General features: G+C 42.7%; 1 protein-coding gene and 1 long non-coding RNA gene across 5 annotated transcripts; one reads left to right on the top strand and one right to left on the bottom strand.

The window, feature by feature from the left end:
* Positions 1–2,339: 2,339 nt before the first annotated feature.
* Positions 2,340–3,881, bottom strand: LOC109246479 (uncharacterized). Its single transcript, XR_002071364.2, has 2 exons — positions 3,646–3,881; positions 2,340–3,132 (listed from the first exon to the last, which is right to left on the bottom strand). It is a non-coding gene; the product is annotated as an uncharacterized LOC109246479 (long non-coding RNA).
* A 123-nt stretch (positions 3,882–4,004) lies between these two features.
* On the top strand, positions 4,005–16,396 carry FAM111A (FAM111 trypsin like peptidase A). 4 transcript variants are annotated; one of them, XM_019414470.2, is made up of 6 exons: positions 4,005–4,499; positions 5,369–5,515; positions 7,152–7,175; positions 8,572–8,658; positions 9,177–9,331; positions 11,662–16,396. In XM_019414470.2, exons 5-6 carry the CDS (start codon positions 9,251–9,253, stop codon positions 13,390–13,392), a joined length of 1,812 nt encoding a protein of 603 aa, XP_019270015.2. In that variant the 5' UTR covers positions 4,005–4,499; positions 5,369–5,515; positions 7,152–7,175; positions 8,572–8,658; positions 9,177–9,250; the 3' UTR covers positions 13,393–16,396. The 4 variants fall into 4 exon arrangements, with proteins under 4 accessions (XP_019270015.2, XP_019270014.2, XP_053755656.1 ...); XM_019414469.2 differs by having other exon boundaries at positions 8,569–8,658; XM_053899681.1 differs by lacking the exons at positions 4,005–4,499; positions 5,369–5,515 and adding an exon at positions 5,910–6,238.
* The last annotated feature ends 1,177 nt before the right edge of the window (positions 16,397–17,573 follow it).

The following is a 17,573-nucleotide window of genomic DNA, read 5'->3' as shown; positions in this document are numbered from 1 at the left end:
TTGGAAATTCTATTACGTGTGTACCTTTTCCTTCTTCCCAATTTGAGGGCAGGACTCTTCTCAACATTTCACCCTTTATAGAATCCAGAATTGGGTCTTATAACTTGTAACTGGAAATTTATGTGTTGAAGAAAGGCTTGCATAAATGAAAAAATACGCAGGAAGAGGTGAGCTGCTGTGCCCTTGGCCTTTAAATACTAAAGGCAACCATAGTTCAACAGGAAGAGTTTAGCCTTAGTTTCAAATCCTTACAAGAATGTTTCTGGGCAAATACTTGCTAAACATTTGATTTGTGAATCCAGGAAGATGACCACATCTTCCGTACAGGGTTATTGAGCATATTAATTGAAACAAGCAAATGCATGTGTCAGGCAGAGAGTAGGAGCTCAGACCAGTCGCCCAGCAGATTTTGTTTGCCTGTACACCCTCTTGACTCCTTCCATGGGCAGACATAAGTGTAGCCCATCAGCCAAAGCAAACAGCCTGGCTGACCTTTGCCAAGGAATCCCACACCCCTCTCTCAGTTTACAAATTACTAGAAAAGTAATTACAACAAAATTGTATACACCACCAACAATTTATTTTTAACTTGATCACATATCTTGGATTATTGAAACAGGTATTTATTTACAGTGCCTTCAATAATAAAGAATGAGTTAGGGCAACAAACAAAAAAACTTGTATCAACTAGGACGAACCTGGAATTTTTGTTTATTTACTTTTTTGGTTTTTGTTTGTGTTTTGTGGAGCAGCCAAGGCTTTTAAAATAAATCCTGAAGGAAAAATGGAAAACAAGGCATCTTCATGTATGATATAATCTTTTCCTACAAGAAGACCTTGCAAAAAAAAAATTAATAACCAAAACTGCAGATGAAGTTATACTTTTACAGGTTTTATGTAATACCTTAATAGGAACATTATCTAATTAAGATTTTCTAGTAAGGATTCAAGAGTTGCTGTAAACATTCTCCAAACAGACCAGTTATTACAGCATAATGATACCCATGCATATTATTGTTGTATCTATTCATATCTGTTTCCCATAATAAAATTAGAATATATGAGTTATTTATTAAAATTAATGTTTATAGGGGCGCCTGGGTGGCTCAGTCAGTTACGTGGCCGACTTCGGCTCAGGTCATGATCTCGCGGTCCGTGAGTTCGAGCCCCGCGTCGGGCTCTGTGCTGACAGCTCAGAGCCTGGAGCCTGTTTCAGATTCTGTGTCTCCCTCTCTCTGACCCTCCCCCGTTCATGCTCTGTCTCTCTCTGTCTCAAAAATAAATAAACGTTAAAAAAATTTAAAAAAAAATTGGGGCGCCTGGGTGGCTCAGTCGGTTAAGCGTCCGACTTCAGCTCAGGTCACGATCTCACGGTCCGTGAGTTCGAGCCCCGCGTCGGGCTCTGGGCTGATGGCTCAGAGCCCGGAGCCTGCTTCCGATTCTGTGTCTCCCTCTCTCTCTGCCCCTCCCCCGTTCATGCTCTGTCTCTCTCTGTCTCAAAAATAAATAAACATTAAAAAAAAAATTAAAAAAAAAAAAAATTAAAAAAATAAATAAAATTAATGTTTATAGACCCCAGTACCATACAAACCTATGAAAAGCCACAATAGAGTTATTTTTACATGTTTCCAAAAAGTCAGAGTAGTATAAGCTTTGAATATAATAACAGGGTTAATTTCCGTAGCAGAATAAACACACCCAGGAATTAACCATAAAAATGATGCTGTGTTAAGTCCATTTGCTCTTAACTATCTAGCCGCATAAAAGAAAGAGGCAAGAAATAAAATGGTGTTTATGTTTATGGAAGAAAACTCATTGCATTCTGTTACCTTTATAGTTGACCTCACATGTAAAAATTAATTCCTTCCCATCAAGGAGAAAGGTCCTTCCCCCACCCCCAAACTATGTACTGACTACAAGTTAATTATGGAAGAAAAAACTCTTTGGGGCTAGTGATGGGAAAGAGTTGTCCTCTGTACCTATAATCTAGGAATTAAGAAATAGCCTGTTTGATTAAGCACTGACAAGGAATACAGCTATTTTTCTTTTTTTTTTCTTCTTTTTTTTTTAGTTTTCTGGTAATTATAAGAACTCTGGTCTTTAGCAGACAAAAGAAAAAAAAGAGGACGCTTTCATAAATAAGTTTAATGGTCAAATAGCTTTTTAAAACTTTTTTTGGTTTCTAGTCTTGACAATGTGAATTTTATTTGGTTTTGTGCTCACTCGCTCTATTTTGTAACTTTGAAAGTACAACTTCATTTTTTTCTGAAATTGGAAGAAAAAAATACAGTAACCAAAAGGTGTAGGGATTATGAAGGGGAAAAAATGTAACAGTAATCTTTCATCCAAAAAATGTTTATTTTCCTATTACCTTTAGGCAAAATATATTTTATTGCAAATATATCTAAGGTTTAGGAAATATTTGTTATTTTATGCCCTTTCCCCAAGAAGCCAACACATAACTTCCCAAGCCAGAAATGTTTTAAAAATACTGTTAAAACTATACAAAATAATAGAAATATTTAAGAAAAAAGTGATAGATATCTTGCCACATAGTAGGTATAGTTTCACAGATATTGCACAGATAGGAACATATTTTATATTTCAACTTTTCATTATCTTCTTGTGCACTAATATTTCATAGAAACAAAATGTTGAATTCTTAACATCCATGTTTTAGAAAGTGTTGTTAAGCCTGTTGCCTACTAAGTCACTACTTTGTTTCAACACTGAAATGTACAAAAGGCAAAAAATGGAGGGAGGGAAGGAAAGAGAAAAAGACACAGAAAATGATTCACATCTACATAAATACATTCTCAGTGGACTGTCTAGATTTTTCTGTCGTTATAGGTTTTCTTACTCAATAGTATCTGCACATACAGTGGCTTCAATAATACCAAAAAAGACAACATCACTCTTCTTCATAGTTCAGATCCCTTTCTTAGTTTCCAGACAATATCTGAAAAGCCCATCAAATGCTAACCGGTCAGCTGGAATAATGGACCAGGAAGTTGCTGGTCAATGTTGGTAAGTCACCAGGATAGCTCTCCAAAACCGGATAGATCCGGTTGGGCAATTTCAACTCCGTATTTTTATCACCTCTTGTCACTGAAGTTTTTACCTCTTCAGAATCTACAATGAATTAAAAAAAAAAAAAAAAAAAAAAAGGACCGGCCAAAGTTAATTCTTTGATGATCACTGCATGCATTACTCTCAGGAGCATAGAAACTTGTAATGATTCAGAGAAGATATTTAGTGGTGAAACTTTCGTACAATCTGGGTTTTCTGTTTCTTTTTGGCTTTTAAAAAGCTACTCCAACCAAACCCTAGAGAACCCACAGAAGAGGAAGCAGTAACTGAAGCTACATTGGGTGCACTGTATGCACATTAAATCCAGTTCCCCCAAATTATCACATATATTGTTGTTACTAACACACTTGTCAACCCTATCCTTCTGCACACATCATCTATTCCTCTGTCAATTGCAGAAAAGTTGTCACGGTTGTAACCGTGGTTCATTTTCAAATACAGCACGGAATACGTGCACATCTGTTCTTGATGGTAGATCCGTAAACAGCAGGCTGTCTACAAGCCCTACCCTACTGAAGCTGTCAGCTCTGAGATTCATATTCCCAAAGTCCATACCGTTTTCTGCATCAAGATTGTAAACTCCTGCATATATAGATGGATGGACGTTTAGAGAATTGATTTACAACAAAGTCGTTCACTCCAACTCCATTCGCAGCTTCTTCCTGACTGTCATAGTCTTGGGACCTGTCCCCTCTGCTGGGAATGCCAGAGCCGCCCAAGTCCCCCGCCTCTTCACCCACCAGCAGCTCGTCCAGCGCGCTGGAGCTTGTGACAAGCTGCAGAACCCTGGCTAGTGCCTCCGCCTCCACCCCCAACAGGATATGCAGGAGGGGACAGCTGTGCATCCGGAAGCCGCGTTTCCACCCACCCACTTCCACTGTGGGTTCCCTCGCACAGGCCTGGGGCCGCCTCAGTGGCTCGCGCCCAGGGTCCTGCCTCCCGCCCCGCGCCCTCTTAAGCCCCTCCTCCCCTCCCCAGGGAGTGTCTCGAGGATTTGGGGCTAGGGAAAGGAGGGGGGTGAAGCCGGCAGTGACGGCAGTGAGGCAGAACTAGCTCACCGCGACTAGGAACGCTTACGGAGGGAGGGTGCGCAGACTCCCGCGCCCCAGACCCCTGCCGGGCTTGCGGACGCTCATTGGCCGCGCATCATTCACACACTTTCGCGCCCTCCACGGGGAGGCTAGAGCGCGACCAATAGGCTTCCGCAGTAAGAGACCTGCCGTCCAATGAGAGCAAAGGGACTCGGGACCTCTCGTTCATTGGCCAGAAGGGCAGAGACCACTTGCCCAGAGACCATTTTTGCCCCGAAGGCGGAATTCCTGGCTGGAGGCAAAGATCACCCCAAAGTCGCAAGTTCCTGTGAGTGACTGGTGACTGACGGCGGAATTTGGGACGAACTCTTTTATTCGGTGAGTCACCCCTTTGGTCATGGAGCTGATTTAGAGGTTTGAGAAAATTCACTGACAGGGACACGATACAGAAAAATTTCAGGCTGGGAAAGATGGGGCATAAAAAACCCATACAGCTGGATAGTATCATATCCTGAAAGGACTGAGGTTTGTCCCTGGAAACGTAAAAAAAAAAAAAAAAAAAAAAAAAAAGTGCATTTCTTCTGCAGTGCCCAAGGGGAGGGCATGTTCTAATTTTAAAAACTGATGTGTTTTATAAGACCCAACGTTAACGTTATGAAAATGTTTTCTAGTAAGTCCAGCCTCTCCGTGTCTGAATTCTGTGTGTAACAAACAAACCATGTCAAATGTGTTTTCCTGAGTGAGCTGAGCTGCTTTCCAGGGTAAAATATGTGACACATGGTGATTATGTTCTCCATCGTGTTCATCATTAAGAGCACTGAAGCCATCTACATTCACATAGCTTGCCAACTACATTAGTATGATTTATCTACTGTTTTCATCAAAATAAATTTACTCTCCCAGCAACGTTTTGCCCAGGGACATGAAAGTTGCAAATATCTTTATTGTTTATTCCAGGAACTTCCTCAAAGACCCAAGCACTCTTCAGTTGAAATCATCAAAGTACAGTTGGCATCCCAAACCTTGAAAATCCTTGCCTTGTTACCCACCAATTCTAAACTGTCACCCAGTGCTTACTCTATCCTAACCAATTCCCCACATTAAAGACCTGATTTAAGCCAGACGTCAAAATCTCAATAAATAGCCCAACCTTGCTCTCCTCCTTCTGAAATGCTACCAAAGTTCTGTGAAGCTATTTCTTCCCAAAACCTCAAGAAGCAGTAAGCTTAGCTTTGTCTTATCAACAGGTAGTTCTGCTGAGATTTCTGGGAGCCAGCATTTGACATCCTTGGAAGCCCCAGCAAACACCTAGTCAGTTTCTGCTGCCACAACTCCGGATCCGTGCAGTCCTGAGGTCCCATTAACTTTCTCTCCGGCGCTCTCTGGACTCAAAGGTGAGAACAGCGGATCTTGCGTGAGGTTCAGCCCCAGCCTGCTTTTTGTTGAAGGTCCCCCAAGGGCTGAGTTTTTTTTGTCCCTGGGAGTAAAGAAATCTTTTAAGGAATCCTCGTGATTATCTGGCCTAAACTTTATAAGGTCTACGCTTGAAAATCCGCCTTATTAACAATACAATTGGTCTCTACCGCCGTCAGTTGTGGCTGTACTTGTGTCAGAGAAAAGTTCATAGGGAAGAGAATAGGCGCTGACTCCCCTAAGTCTGGCCCCTCCACTGGCAGTGGGGATGAAGTTCGGAAGGTTTCGTTACAGGCAGGAGGGACTGAGACAAACACGCTTTCTAATAGTTTATTCTGGAGGCCCCCACCCCCAACAGCCGGGCCCGCTTCCAAAGAAGCGAAGACGCAGAGACGGCGGTGGAAAGAGGCGGGTGGAGGCAGAGGCAGAGGCTGTTAGAAGCCGGGCGGATATAAAAGAGGAAGGAACCCAGCAGTGGGCGGAGCAGCGGGTCGCGAAAGGCGGGAAAAGTTCTAGAACCTCAGCCCTGCCTCCCGCGGGTACAGCCCGCCGAGCTATCCCTGGCGCCCCTCCCCGGCGGGCTTCCAGCCGAAGCTCCTAGGCCTTGGTTTCCTCCAATAAGCACCGATCACGGAAGGGCGCTGGATTCGAGTGCCGAAGGCCTGCGGAGGGGCAGGAAAGCGGAAGCGCACGCGCGCCTGCAGGTCTGGGCGGGACACAGCCGCCCACGCGCGGAGCGCGGGGGAGGCTTTTATTTCCCTGGCGGCTGCTGGTCACTCCCTGTGCGGGAGGGGGCGGGGAGCGGGGTGGTGGCCTAGGGTCCCTCGAGACCCGGTCGATCGCTCTTCTTGTCTGGCTCAGATCTGTGCACTTGCTCCAGGGTAAAGGGGGAGGGGGGAGGAGGAGTTCGTGAAGAAACGGAGGAGATGGGGAGGGGAGGAAGCTGGAGGAGAGGGGAGGAAGATGGGGCGAGCGAGGGAGAGCGAAAGAGAGAGACGAGTGCGGGAAGAATTCCAAGAGAGAGCCTCTGGGTGGGCAGGAGATGTCCCTGTCTTTCTTAATCACCTTACTGGAGGACATTGGGCTAGTCGTTCAGGTCAGCAGAGCCTTCTCCAACTCTAAGACCGGGTTGGAGTATGAGAGCTAGCTAACGACACTTCACATTTGCTGTAATATGGTTCCAGCTGGATACTGGAAATGATGTTGGGGGCAGGAGGTGGATATTGGGGTGTTTTCTTAGCCTCGTGTCTCTTTCCCCTGTGAATGCTCCAGTTCACCCCCGTATAGTTCAAAAGTCACGTTTCTTTCTGTCCACTTTATATATATACATATACACACACACACACACACACACATATATATATATATATATATATATATATATGCACGCACACATATGTATATATATATATATATTTTTTTTTTCTTTTGGTCCATATATAATAATCACTGCTAAATCACCTGGGTCCTGTCTCAAAGTCCGCCAGTTGGGGTCATCCTCAACAGCACACTGAACCCCCAGATTCTCATAACTATTGGGCAGTAAGTTCTTGCCTTCAAGGATCTTACAACATAGCCCCACTGCTCCATGATATGTATCTGTTTCTGTTTCCCCAGGTTCTCTGCAGTTTAAGAATTGTGGTAAGTATATTGATATTGATAATAGTGATAGTAGTAATATTTACTGGGCAGCCTGTTATGTTCCAGGAACTGTTCTAAAGGCTTTATATGAATTGTATTTTTTAATCTCCACAAGCAGAGAGACAGATTCCACCACTCCTCCCGTCTTAGAGATGTGGACAATGAGATAGACAGTGCTTAATTAGTAGGCCCAAGGTCATGCAGCTAGTAAGTGGTAACCAGATATTTGAATCCAGGTGGTCTTATAAAAACTAACATTGATGCAGCAACTTCATATTCTTTACCTCATTTAGAATTATGGCCTCGTTTTACAAATAGGAGAGTTAGGCTCAGAGACGCTGGAGTTTCCTGGGTAGCTCATTACCAGTAAAGAATGAAGCCCAGGCTCCTGCTCCACAGTGAAATGGTTAAGGGCACAGTCTTTGAGAACTTCCACTTGACAAGAAACAGACAGGCTAGAGCATAAGTTAAACAACGAGAAGGAACCCAGCTGAGCTGGCAGCACAGAGCCTGATGCTGGGCTGGAACCCACAAACCACAAGATCGTGACCTGAGCCGAAGTTGGACGTTTAACCAACTGAGCCACCCAGGCACCCTGGGTTTTATTTAAGTTTTTATTTTTAAGTAATCTCTACACCCAACATGGGGCTCGAACTTACGACCCCGAGACTGAGTTGCATGCTTTTCCGACTGAGCCGGCCAGGCACCCCAAGAGACACAATTAAAGACAGGCTTGTGTACCTCAGTTGGATCTTGGTCTAAACAAATCAGTATTGTAATTATACAAGAAAAAGTTCTTCATTTGTAGAGCTGGAAAGAGATAATTAGGGATAAAATGTCACGATGTATCTAAGTGTAAAATAATCTAGTAAAATAAAAAGATGATGCAAATTTGGCAAAAAATGAACAGTCACTAGGCATATGAGATCATGACCTGAGCCCAAATCAAGAGTCAGACGCTTGACTTGAGCCCAAATCAATCATTATACTATTCTCTTTTTTTGTTGTCGTTCCTATTTGAAATGTTCGTAATCAAAAGTATGCTGGAGCTTTGTAACCTTGAGTAAATAGTTTAGTCTCTCCGGATGCTCAAGATTTTTATTCACAAAATAGAACTAAGAATGCCTATCTCACAGAGTTGGGAGAATTAAATGAGATCATTTATAAAGAGCTCTTAGGATAGGGCGTAGCATATCATGTGGAGACTCCATTCCTTCATTGGATCTTTATAAATGTGTCTGTATTGAGAGCTCACCACGTGCCGGCATCGTGGTACATGTTGGGATACTGAAAACAGAGGGCTTTTGCCCTCTATGGCTTTTGTTCTATTTACTACTAATGAAAATTGCACTGTTTTATTTACATTGTTCATTCTCTTCTGTGGGGTCATGAGAAGAAAGATAGAAGGAAAAATACCTCTTTAAACAAACAGACAAACAAAACCAACAGACGAGCAGCAACGAAACTTCCTGACTCTTCCCAGGTAAACTCTCATTCCAAGATTATTTTGTCTTTATGGTCCTTTTTCCATCCATTCCTCTGTAATTACACCATCCCTGTGCTACCCCCACCTTAAGTGGGGGCCAGATTTTGACATCAGTGGAACTAGAACATACTTCCGCATTCTGAAACTGCAGAACTACCCTTCTGTAAGGCATTTATACCTGCGTTTGAATTGCATCTCTGCCACGTAGCTCTAGGGCCTTGAGGGTCACCTGCCTGATCTGAGTTATACATTCCTCATCTGCAAAAAGCAAATATACCTGCTTTGCACAGTATCTGGGGGGATTGGCAATTAGAGATAATTTTTGTAAAGTATTTAGTGTGGTATCTAACGTGCGGTGCTCTACAGAAGGGACCTTGTATTGTTGAGGTGATTATAGTCATTGGTAAAGGGTCTGTTGCTAGGTTAACATCTTTGAAGAGAGGGTGCTAGAGCCCACGGGGGAAGCGTGGGATGTGGGGTCCCTGTTAACATTATCCTCTATACAATGAACACAGCTCCGAAGACACAACTCTTGAACCTTTGGGAAACTAGTGTTTTGGCTGAACTGTCGATTCATCTTTAAGCCACCATGAGCCCTACAAAGCGCAGGTCACAGAAGATCGCATTTGATGAAAAGCGTAATATGAAAATTGATCACTATTTTCATCAGGTATGTTTGTAAATACTATTTATGGAATATACCGATACAAGACACAGCTCTCCTTGACACTGGGTGCCATAGTTCTCTCTTCCAAGAAATTACCTCATGGTAGGTTGAGGATATTAAGTTAAAATCTTTCTTGGGGCACCTGGGTGGCTCAGTCGGTTAAGCATCTGACTTCAGCTCAGGTCATGATGTCATGGTTTGTGGGTTCGAGCCCCGTGTCCAGCTCTGTGCTGACAGCTCAGAGCCTGGAGCCTGCTTCGGATTCTGTGTCTCCTTCTCTCTCTCTGCCCCTGCCCTGCTCGTACTCTGTCTCTCTCTCTCTCTCTCTCTCTCTCAAAAGTAAATAAAACATTAAAAAAATTTTTTTAAATCTTTCTTATCCATTTGTTCTATTTTTTAGTTTTAGTATAGTTTTTTAAATTTTATTTATTTATTTTGAGAGAGAGTGAGCGAGGGAGGGACAGAGAGGTAGAGAGAGAGAACCCCAAGCCGGTTGTGCACCATTAGCCTGGAGCCTAATGTGGGGCTCAAACTCATGAACCCTGAGATCATGACCTGAGCCCAAATCAAGAGTCAGACGCTTGACTTGAGCCCAAATCAAGAGTCAAATGCTCAACCTATTAAGCCACCCGGGCACCCCAGTTTTAATACAAATCTTGGCCATATCAAAGCAGCCTTTGGTAAAAACTATTGTAACACTTCCTGAACAACAACAACAAAAAGTACAATATCATGTATTATAGTCAACTATGGAATAAAAACATTAACATCATCTCATAGCATGAAACTATATGCTATCCCAAATATGGCTCATGTATTTGATCACAACAATAACCTACATTTATATTGTGCTTTCTGGTGTACAAAACAAATTTTAAAATAATGGTCCTCCAGGCACCTGGGTGGCTCAGTTGAGCATCCCACTCATGATTTCAGCTTAGGTCATGAACTCACAGTCATGAGTTCAAGCCCTGCATCGGGCTCCGTGCTAGGCCTGGAGCCTGCTTGAGATTCTTTCTCTCTCTCCCTTGCTCGCATGGTCTCTCTCTCTCAAAAAAAAAAAAAAAAAGTAAAACATAATAATGCTTATCATAACCTTGTTAGGGAGGGAGGGAGGATTTTATTATGTTTATGGGGAGAGAGAAATGACTTCTTGCTTGAGACAGAAGTGGGGTGAAGACTTGGACTTACATTTATTGGCATTAAGTCAGGGCTCTTTCTAATAACAGGGCTCTGTGATCATATCAAACCATCATATTCTATCCTGAGTCTGAAATGCTCCTTGAAATTATCAAGAAGAGAACTTTGAGAATTTGGGGATGCAACATAAAAGCTTTCATTTGTCTTCTTTTATCCTGGTTGTAGCTAGAATATCCAAATATCTAGGGAAGCCAAGACAAGCCTAGTTATGTTTCTTTTGGTTCTACTTCATGACAGAGTGAGCTAATAGCCACATACTACCCAGTTCCCTTTCTTAAATTTTTTATTTTATTTATTTATTTTTTAAGTGTTTCTTTTTGAGAGAGAGAGAGAGTGTGTGAGCTAGAGAGGGGCAGAGAGAGGGGGACAGAGGATCTGAAGCAGACTCAGTGCTGACAGCAGAATCCAGTGCAGGACTCGAATTCATGACCTGTGAAACCATGACTTGAGCCAAAGTCGGACACTTAACTGAGCCACCCAGATGCCCCTCTTTTTTATATTTTTAAAAAAATTTTTAAGTAGGCTCCGCACCAACGCACAGCTCAACCTCAAAACTGTGAGATCAAGACCTGAGCTCAGATCAAGAGTTGGACACTTAACCAACTGAGCCACCCAGGCACCCCATTGTTCCCTCTTTGAAAATGTCTGTATCTGCCCAGGAATCTTTGGAAATCCATTACACTGTCCCCATAGGGTGTGTGACAAGGATGTTTCCGACAGGATGGGGCTGAAGAGATGGTCTTTGAGAGTTTGTATGTTATGTGCAGAGTAAAGTTATATTACCTTATGTTCCTTTTTTTTTTTTTTCCTGATCCAGAATATTAGCAGCATCACGAAAGGAAAATGAAAGCTAACGCATTAATGTGCTGGTCATTGTGTTAGGTATTGTCACACATGACATTACATTGAATCTTTACAACAATCCTGCCATTGTCATTCCCATTATCAGTAAATGGCATTGCTGCCATATAAACTTGTGTCTGTTGACCCCTAGGCCCTGATGCATAGAACACGTATCATTTAGATACAGAAATCAAATGCTCTTAATTTTTCATTAAATTTCTGCTATTTGATTAACCCTCCTTGTGTAAGGTTGTAATCAGAGTTTTAAAATATTTCACATTTATTTTTAGGTCAATAAAGAACAAGAGAGTCATTCCAGTATTTCTCCAATGAAGAGGGGCTCTAAAAAAGGTCCAAAAGATATAACTAACATCCAGGCACTAGGACCCAAAGACCAGACTGTGCCCCCCAACAAGACAATTTACATTACCTTGGCTGTAAACCCCAGGAAACACAAGCTCACACATAGTGAAGAGAAGAGCTTCTATGCGGCCCTCAACACTCTCAAGGCTGTCAAGGAGGAGATAGAAACTCAGCAGGGCAAAGAAATGCTGGCGGTTGGCAAAGAAGGAATTGAAGGGTACATAAATCTTGGAATGCCCCTCAGTTGTTTCCCCGAGAGCTGCCATGTACAAATCATATTTGTCCGAAGTAGAAGTAAGCAGAAAGAAGGGAACCAGGTATTTGGCCGGCATGAAAAGGCATCCGCTGACTGTGTCAAATTTTATATTCACGCAATCGGGAAGAGAAAGAAAAGGATCGTCAAACGCAGGCAGCTTCACAAAGAAGGGTGCAAACTCTGCGTCTATGCTTTCAGAGGAGAAACCATCAAGGATGCTCTGTGCAAGGACGGCAGGTTTCTCTCCTTTCTGGAGAAAGAGGATTGGAGGCTCATCAGAAACCTGGACTCCATTCTAGAAAGCACACAGACCGTGGACGACCTGGAAGGCAAGCTCTTTGAGGTTGAGGTAGAGAAAGGAATGAGCTCCAGGGCAGTAGCCGCTCAAAAGTCGGAATCAGAGAAAGGAAACACCAGTGTGCTGAGAGAAGAAATTGTGGATCAGTACCCCAGTTTGAAAAGAGAAAGTGAAAAAATCAGAGAAAACTTCAAGAAAGAAATGAAAAGTAAAAAGAGCAAAACCTCATTATTTAAATTACTTAAGGTAAAGTTTGGGAAAATGACGAGAAACTCCACCCCGATCCGAGTGCACAACTTTCTTTCTCTTGTCGGTAACTCAGTGGGGTACCTGTCATGGGACAACAATGGAAATAAGGGTTGTGCCACCTGCTATGTTTTCAAAGAGTTGTTCATTTTCACCTGTCGACACGTAGTAAGTGACTTTATGGGGGAAGGAATAGAGCCAAGTAAGTGGGCAGACATGATTGGTCAATGCGCAAGGGTGACATTTCGTTATAACAGCTTCCCCGAGAAAGATGAGAACTGCTTTTTCCTTGAACCGTGGTTTGAGATATCTGATGCCACCCTTGATTATGCTGTTCTGAAACTGAAGGCAAACGGACAACAAGTACCTTTGGGACTCTATAGTCGAATCGCTCGTGCACCACCTACCGGGTTGATATACATCATTGGCCATCCAAATGGAGAGGAAAAGTCTAGTGATGCTTGTACAGTGATCTCTCAGGGTCAGCGAAAAAAGAAATATGAGGAACATCTTCAGGCTGGAAAGGGAGAGGGTTGCAATTATGGGATGCAATACATCCATATGTGCACTCGAAAAACCTTCGAGGAAATAGCTCACAGCCCTGATGTGATTACCTATGACACCTCTTTTTACTTTGGGGCTTCTGGCTCCCCAGTGCTTGATTCAGAAGGTTCATTGGTGGCCATGCATACTGCTGGCTTCACTTGTGATAACGAAATTGGGTTATCATCTCATGTCATTGAATTTGGCTCTACTCTGGAATCCATCCTCCTTGATATTAAGGAAAAACACGGACAGTGGTATACAGAAGTATGCATAAGTCCGCAAGATGTAGAAATGGTGAGCGATGAGGATTGAGGATGGTGAGAATTAAGTTTGTTTACTAGCTTTAAGTTTGTTTAAGCTTTAACCACTTTTCTAAGCACGTGAAGACTAATCCTAACAGGTGGGCCATTATCCCTATTTTAAAGTCAAGTAACATGAACGACGATGAGATTATGACACTAACTCTAGTGTAACTGCTGTGGGGTTTTTCCCCCCATTTCTGTGTCTTCCTGTAAGTTCAGTTGCTTGAAGGAAGGACATTCATTATGAGTGTTCATCTCATTATCCCCAGTGTCTGGAAGAGGCAAGTAAGTGCTTAGAAAACGTGTGGGTCCGTCAGTAGCACAACTTAAGGCTACTGTTAATCTTAATTAAGGAACTAAATGCTTGATTGGAAATAATTTCAAACAAAATCTTTAGAATTTCCAAAATCCTCGTATTACTGAAACTCAGGATATATGTGTTCTGAAACTCACAGGGTAATATCCACTCTTTTTATAGGCTATTAGGGCAAAGAGACTATCTGAAAGATCATATTACTTTATTCGTATGCCCTTAGTTTTTACCTAATGACCTTTTTTGTTTTAGGAATGTATGTGTGTTGCATTTAGTTGTTATGTCTCCTAAGGCTCCTTCCTTGTGGCTGTTGCAGGTTCTCAGGCTTTGACCAGTGACCTTGACAGTTAGTAAGAGTACTGGTCAGGTATTTTTGTGGGATGTCCTTCTATTGGAATTTGTCTGGTAATTAGACTGTGGTTGTGGGGTTTGGAGAGTAAAACCAGTGGGGCAAAGTACTTTTTCACTATATTGTATCAAGGGTACATAGTATCCACCTGAGTTATGATTTGGTGTTGCCTTTGATACCCTGGCCAAGATAATGTTTATCAGGTTTCTCTACTGTAAATTTACTCCTTTCCCTTCCTTTCTATAATGTACTTTTTGGAAGGAAGTTTTATTCACAGCCCACACCTAAGGAGTGGGGCATCCTTCTTCTCTTCCTTATGTAAGGAACTCCTGGAGTCTCTACATAATTTATTCAGCATGGGAGATTTGCTTCTTCTTTCCTATTTATTGTACCAGTGTGGACTCGTAGATACATGTTGAGTTATAATCCAAATTACTTTGTTGTATTTCTCAGATTGTTCCTGCTTTGGTCATTGGGAGCACTTTCATTTGGCTCTGGTGCCCTCTTTGACATATTCCCAAGAGTGTGTTGTGTTTGTTTCCTGGTTTTTCTAAGCACTTTCTTATGTTGTGGTCCTACGAGATGCTCTAGGCTCCTCTTGTGTATTACCTGACCCAGTTGCATCATCAGCCATTTCTAGGAGCCTTTGGTTACTTTTATTGGAGAAGTGTATTTGAAATCAACATCTGGGCACTAGGTATGCTTTTGCGAGTGGGGTATTATTTCTTCTACGCCCGCTCAGCAGACAAAGCAAAGGAATACGTGTGTGTATTAACTCCTGTATAGTCAGCCTCCCCAGCTTATTCTTGGTTTCACTTTCTGGGGCTTCAGTTACCTGGGGTCAACGGCAGTCAAGAAGCCAATGATCTTCCTTCTGACTTATTGCCAGAAGGTCAATGGTAGCCTAATGCTGCATCACAACGCCTATGCCATCCACCTCCCTTCGTCTCGTCAGGTAGGCACTTTACATCATCATAACGAGAAGAGGGAAGAGTACAGTACAATAAGGTATTTTGAAAGGTAGACAATATTTACATAGCTTTTATTATAGTACATTATTATAATTGTTCTATTTTATTATCAGTTATTGTTAATCTCTTACTGTGCCTGATTTATAAATTAAACTTTATCATAGGTAGGTGTGTACAGGAAAAAGCGTATCTATATAGGGTTTGGTACTGTCCCCTAGGGGATCGTGGGATATATACCCTGCAGATGAGGGGTGGGAGGAACCACTGCATATATGCATATCCACAAACATTTCTTTAAAAAAAATTTTTTTAATGTTTATTCATTTTTGAGAGAAAGAGACAGAGTATGAGTTGGGGAGGGACACAGAGAGAGAAGGAGACACAGAATCTGAAGCGGGCTCCAGGCTCTGAGTTGTCAGCACAGAGCCCGATGTGGGGCTCGAACTCATGCCCTGTGAGATCATGACCTGAGCCAAAGTCAGGCGCTCAACCAACTGAGCCCCCCAGGTGCCTTTCTACAAACATTTCTATATGTAACTGCCTGTATGTGCAGTAAGTTAAACATTCTTCCCGATGTCTCCAACTCCAGTACCACCTGGATCATTTTTGCCTCCTGCCTTGGTCATCTGTGAAGTCCTAGTCCAACAGTGAGAAACGTGGCTCCTACCATCCCCCACCCATTTACTTAATTGCTTAATTCAGTTTTCATGCATAGCAGTATCAGAGTTGTTCACCTGCAGCAGGACAGGAAAAAATGAGTACAGTGTGTGTTTAGTCTTACAGACTCACTTCCAAAGTTCCTGGGGTCAGCACCTTTCCTGCCACGCCCTTCAGTGAGGTGTTTTTGTACATTTGTAGTGCAGTTAGATTCTCTTGTCAAAGTCTCCATGCTTTCCTTTCATCTCTCAACCTAAGTGACTTAAAATTTGCATACATTAAGGTTCACTCTTCATGCTGTATGTTCTGTGGGTCTTAACAAGTGCATAATGTCATGTATCCAGCATTATGATATTATACGGAATCATTTTAGCAGCCTAAAAGTCCCCTCTGCTTCAGCTGCTCAACCCTGCCACTCCCCTGAACCAGTGGTGATCACTGATCCTTTTACTGTCTTTATAGTTTTGCCTTTGCCAGAATGTCACTTAAGTGGAATCAGATAGTATGTAGCCTTTTCAGCTTGACTTCTTGCACTGAACAATATTCCACTAAGGTTCCTCTGCATCTTTTCATGGCTTGATAGCTCATTTATTTTTTTTGCCATTGGATAATATTCTGTTCTATGGATATACCACAGTTTGTGTATTCATTCACCTTTTGAAAGATATCTTTTGCTTCAGTGTTTGGTGTATGTGAATAAAGCTGCTATAAGTATTTGTGTACAGATGTTTGTGTGAACATAAGTTCTCAACTCCATTGGGTAAATACTTCAGAGTGTGATTGCTGGACTGTATGGTAAAATTATGTTTAACTTTGTAAGTACCTGCCAAACTATCTTCCAATGTGGCCGGACCGTTTGGCATTCCCACCAGCAGTGAATGCAAGTTCACATCGCTTCACATGCTCACTAGCATTTTGTGTTATCAGTTTTTTTTTAATTAAAAAAAAATTAGTGTTTATTTTTGAGAGAGAGAAAGAGACAGCAAGAGTGGGGGAGGGGCAGAGAGAGGAGACACACAATCCCAAGCAGGCTCCAGGCTGCACAGAGCCCCACGCAGTGCTGGAACTCCCCAACCGTGAGATCATGAGATCGTTACCTGAGCCAAAGTTGGATGCCTAACCAACTGAGCTACCCAGGTGCCCCTGTATGTACCTTTAGTATCAGTCTGGATTCTGTCAGCAGAATAATGCCACTGAATTATCCTCATAGTACTTATGAGCTCTGAACTTCTGAAATCGAGAGAGGAGACCAGAAACATAGGGAAATATGAACCAGGACTCTTTTGTGGGAAGAAATATATTGATATTTAAGTGACATCACAGAAAAAGAAGCTGGAGTGGCTTGAACTGTGTTTCCCAAAGATATGTCCAACTCCCAACTGCTGGTAACTTTAGGATCTCTAGGTGAGACCAGCCTGGATTTAGGGTGGACTGGAAAACCAATGAGTGAGGTCCATATAAGGGAAAGGAGAGAGAGGTTTCATGTACACCAGAAAGAAGGCTGTGTGGGGCGAAAAAGAAGGAGGAGCAGGAGGTGGAGGAGAAGAAGGAAAGGAAGACGTGCTGATCTGAAAAGCCCCGGATGGGACAGTTGGGGTGGTGGGCCAAAGGAATGAGGGGAAAGAAGCATCAAGCCGATCAGTTTCCCTCCAGGCTGCAGCCCATTTCAGAGCCCTGTCTCTTTTGCCGTCACCTCCCTCACTCCTTACCCAGCAGGGGCCGACTTTGTCACGTGTTTGCCAGCCCCCAGGTCTCTACGGTTCCTTCACTGCATCCACTCAACCCCCGGACTCTATCCAGGATGCTCACTGCAACTAGCTTCGGGAACAACTAACACATTAAAAGTTTATTTGGTCCACCCAAATCACCGGCAGCTACTGAAAACAAATTTAGAAGCATAT

This window comes from Panthera pardus, unplaced genomic scaffold, assembly GCF_024362965.1.
Source record: "Panthera pardus isolate Hobbes unplaced genomic scaffold, ASM2436296v1 HiC_scaffold_12, whole genome shotgun sequence".
Lineage (NCBI taxonomy): Eukaryota > Metazoa > Chordata > Mammalia > Carnivora > Felidae > Panthera > Panthera pardus.
Note: the sequence above shows the minus strand (reverse complement) of the source record. Positions and strands in the feature narration are given on the sequence as shown.

What these genes read in the sequence shown, in the direction of transcription:
- FAM111A (XM_019414470.2), top strand. Translation starts at nt 9,251, where the DNA reads ATGAGCCCTACAAAGCGCAGGTCACAGAAGATCGCATTTGATGAAAAG. An exon ending in TTGATCACTATTTTCATCAG is followed by an intron (nt 9,332 to 11,661) that starts GTATGTTTGTAA and finishes ATTTATTTTTAG; the next exon opens with GTCAATAAAGAACAAGAGAG.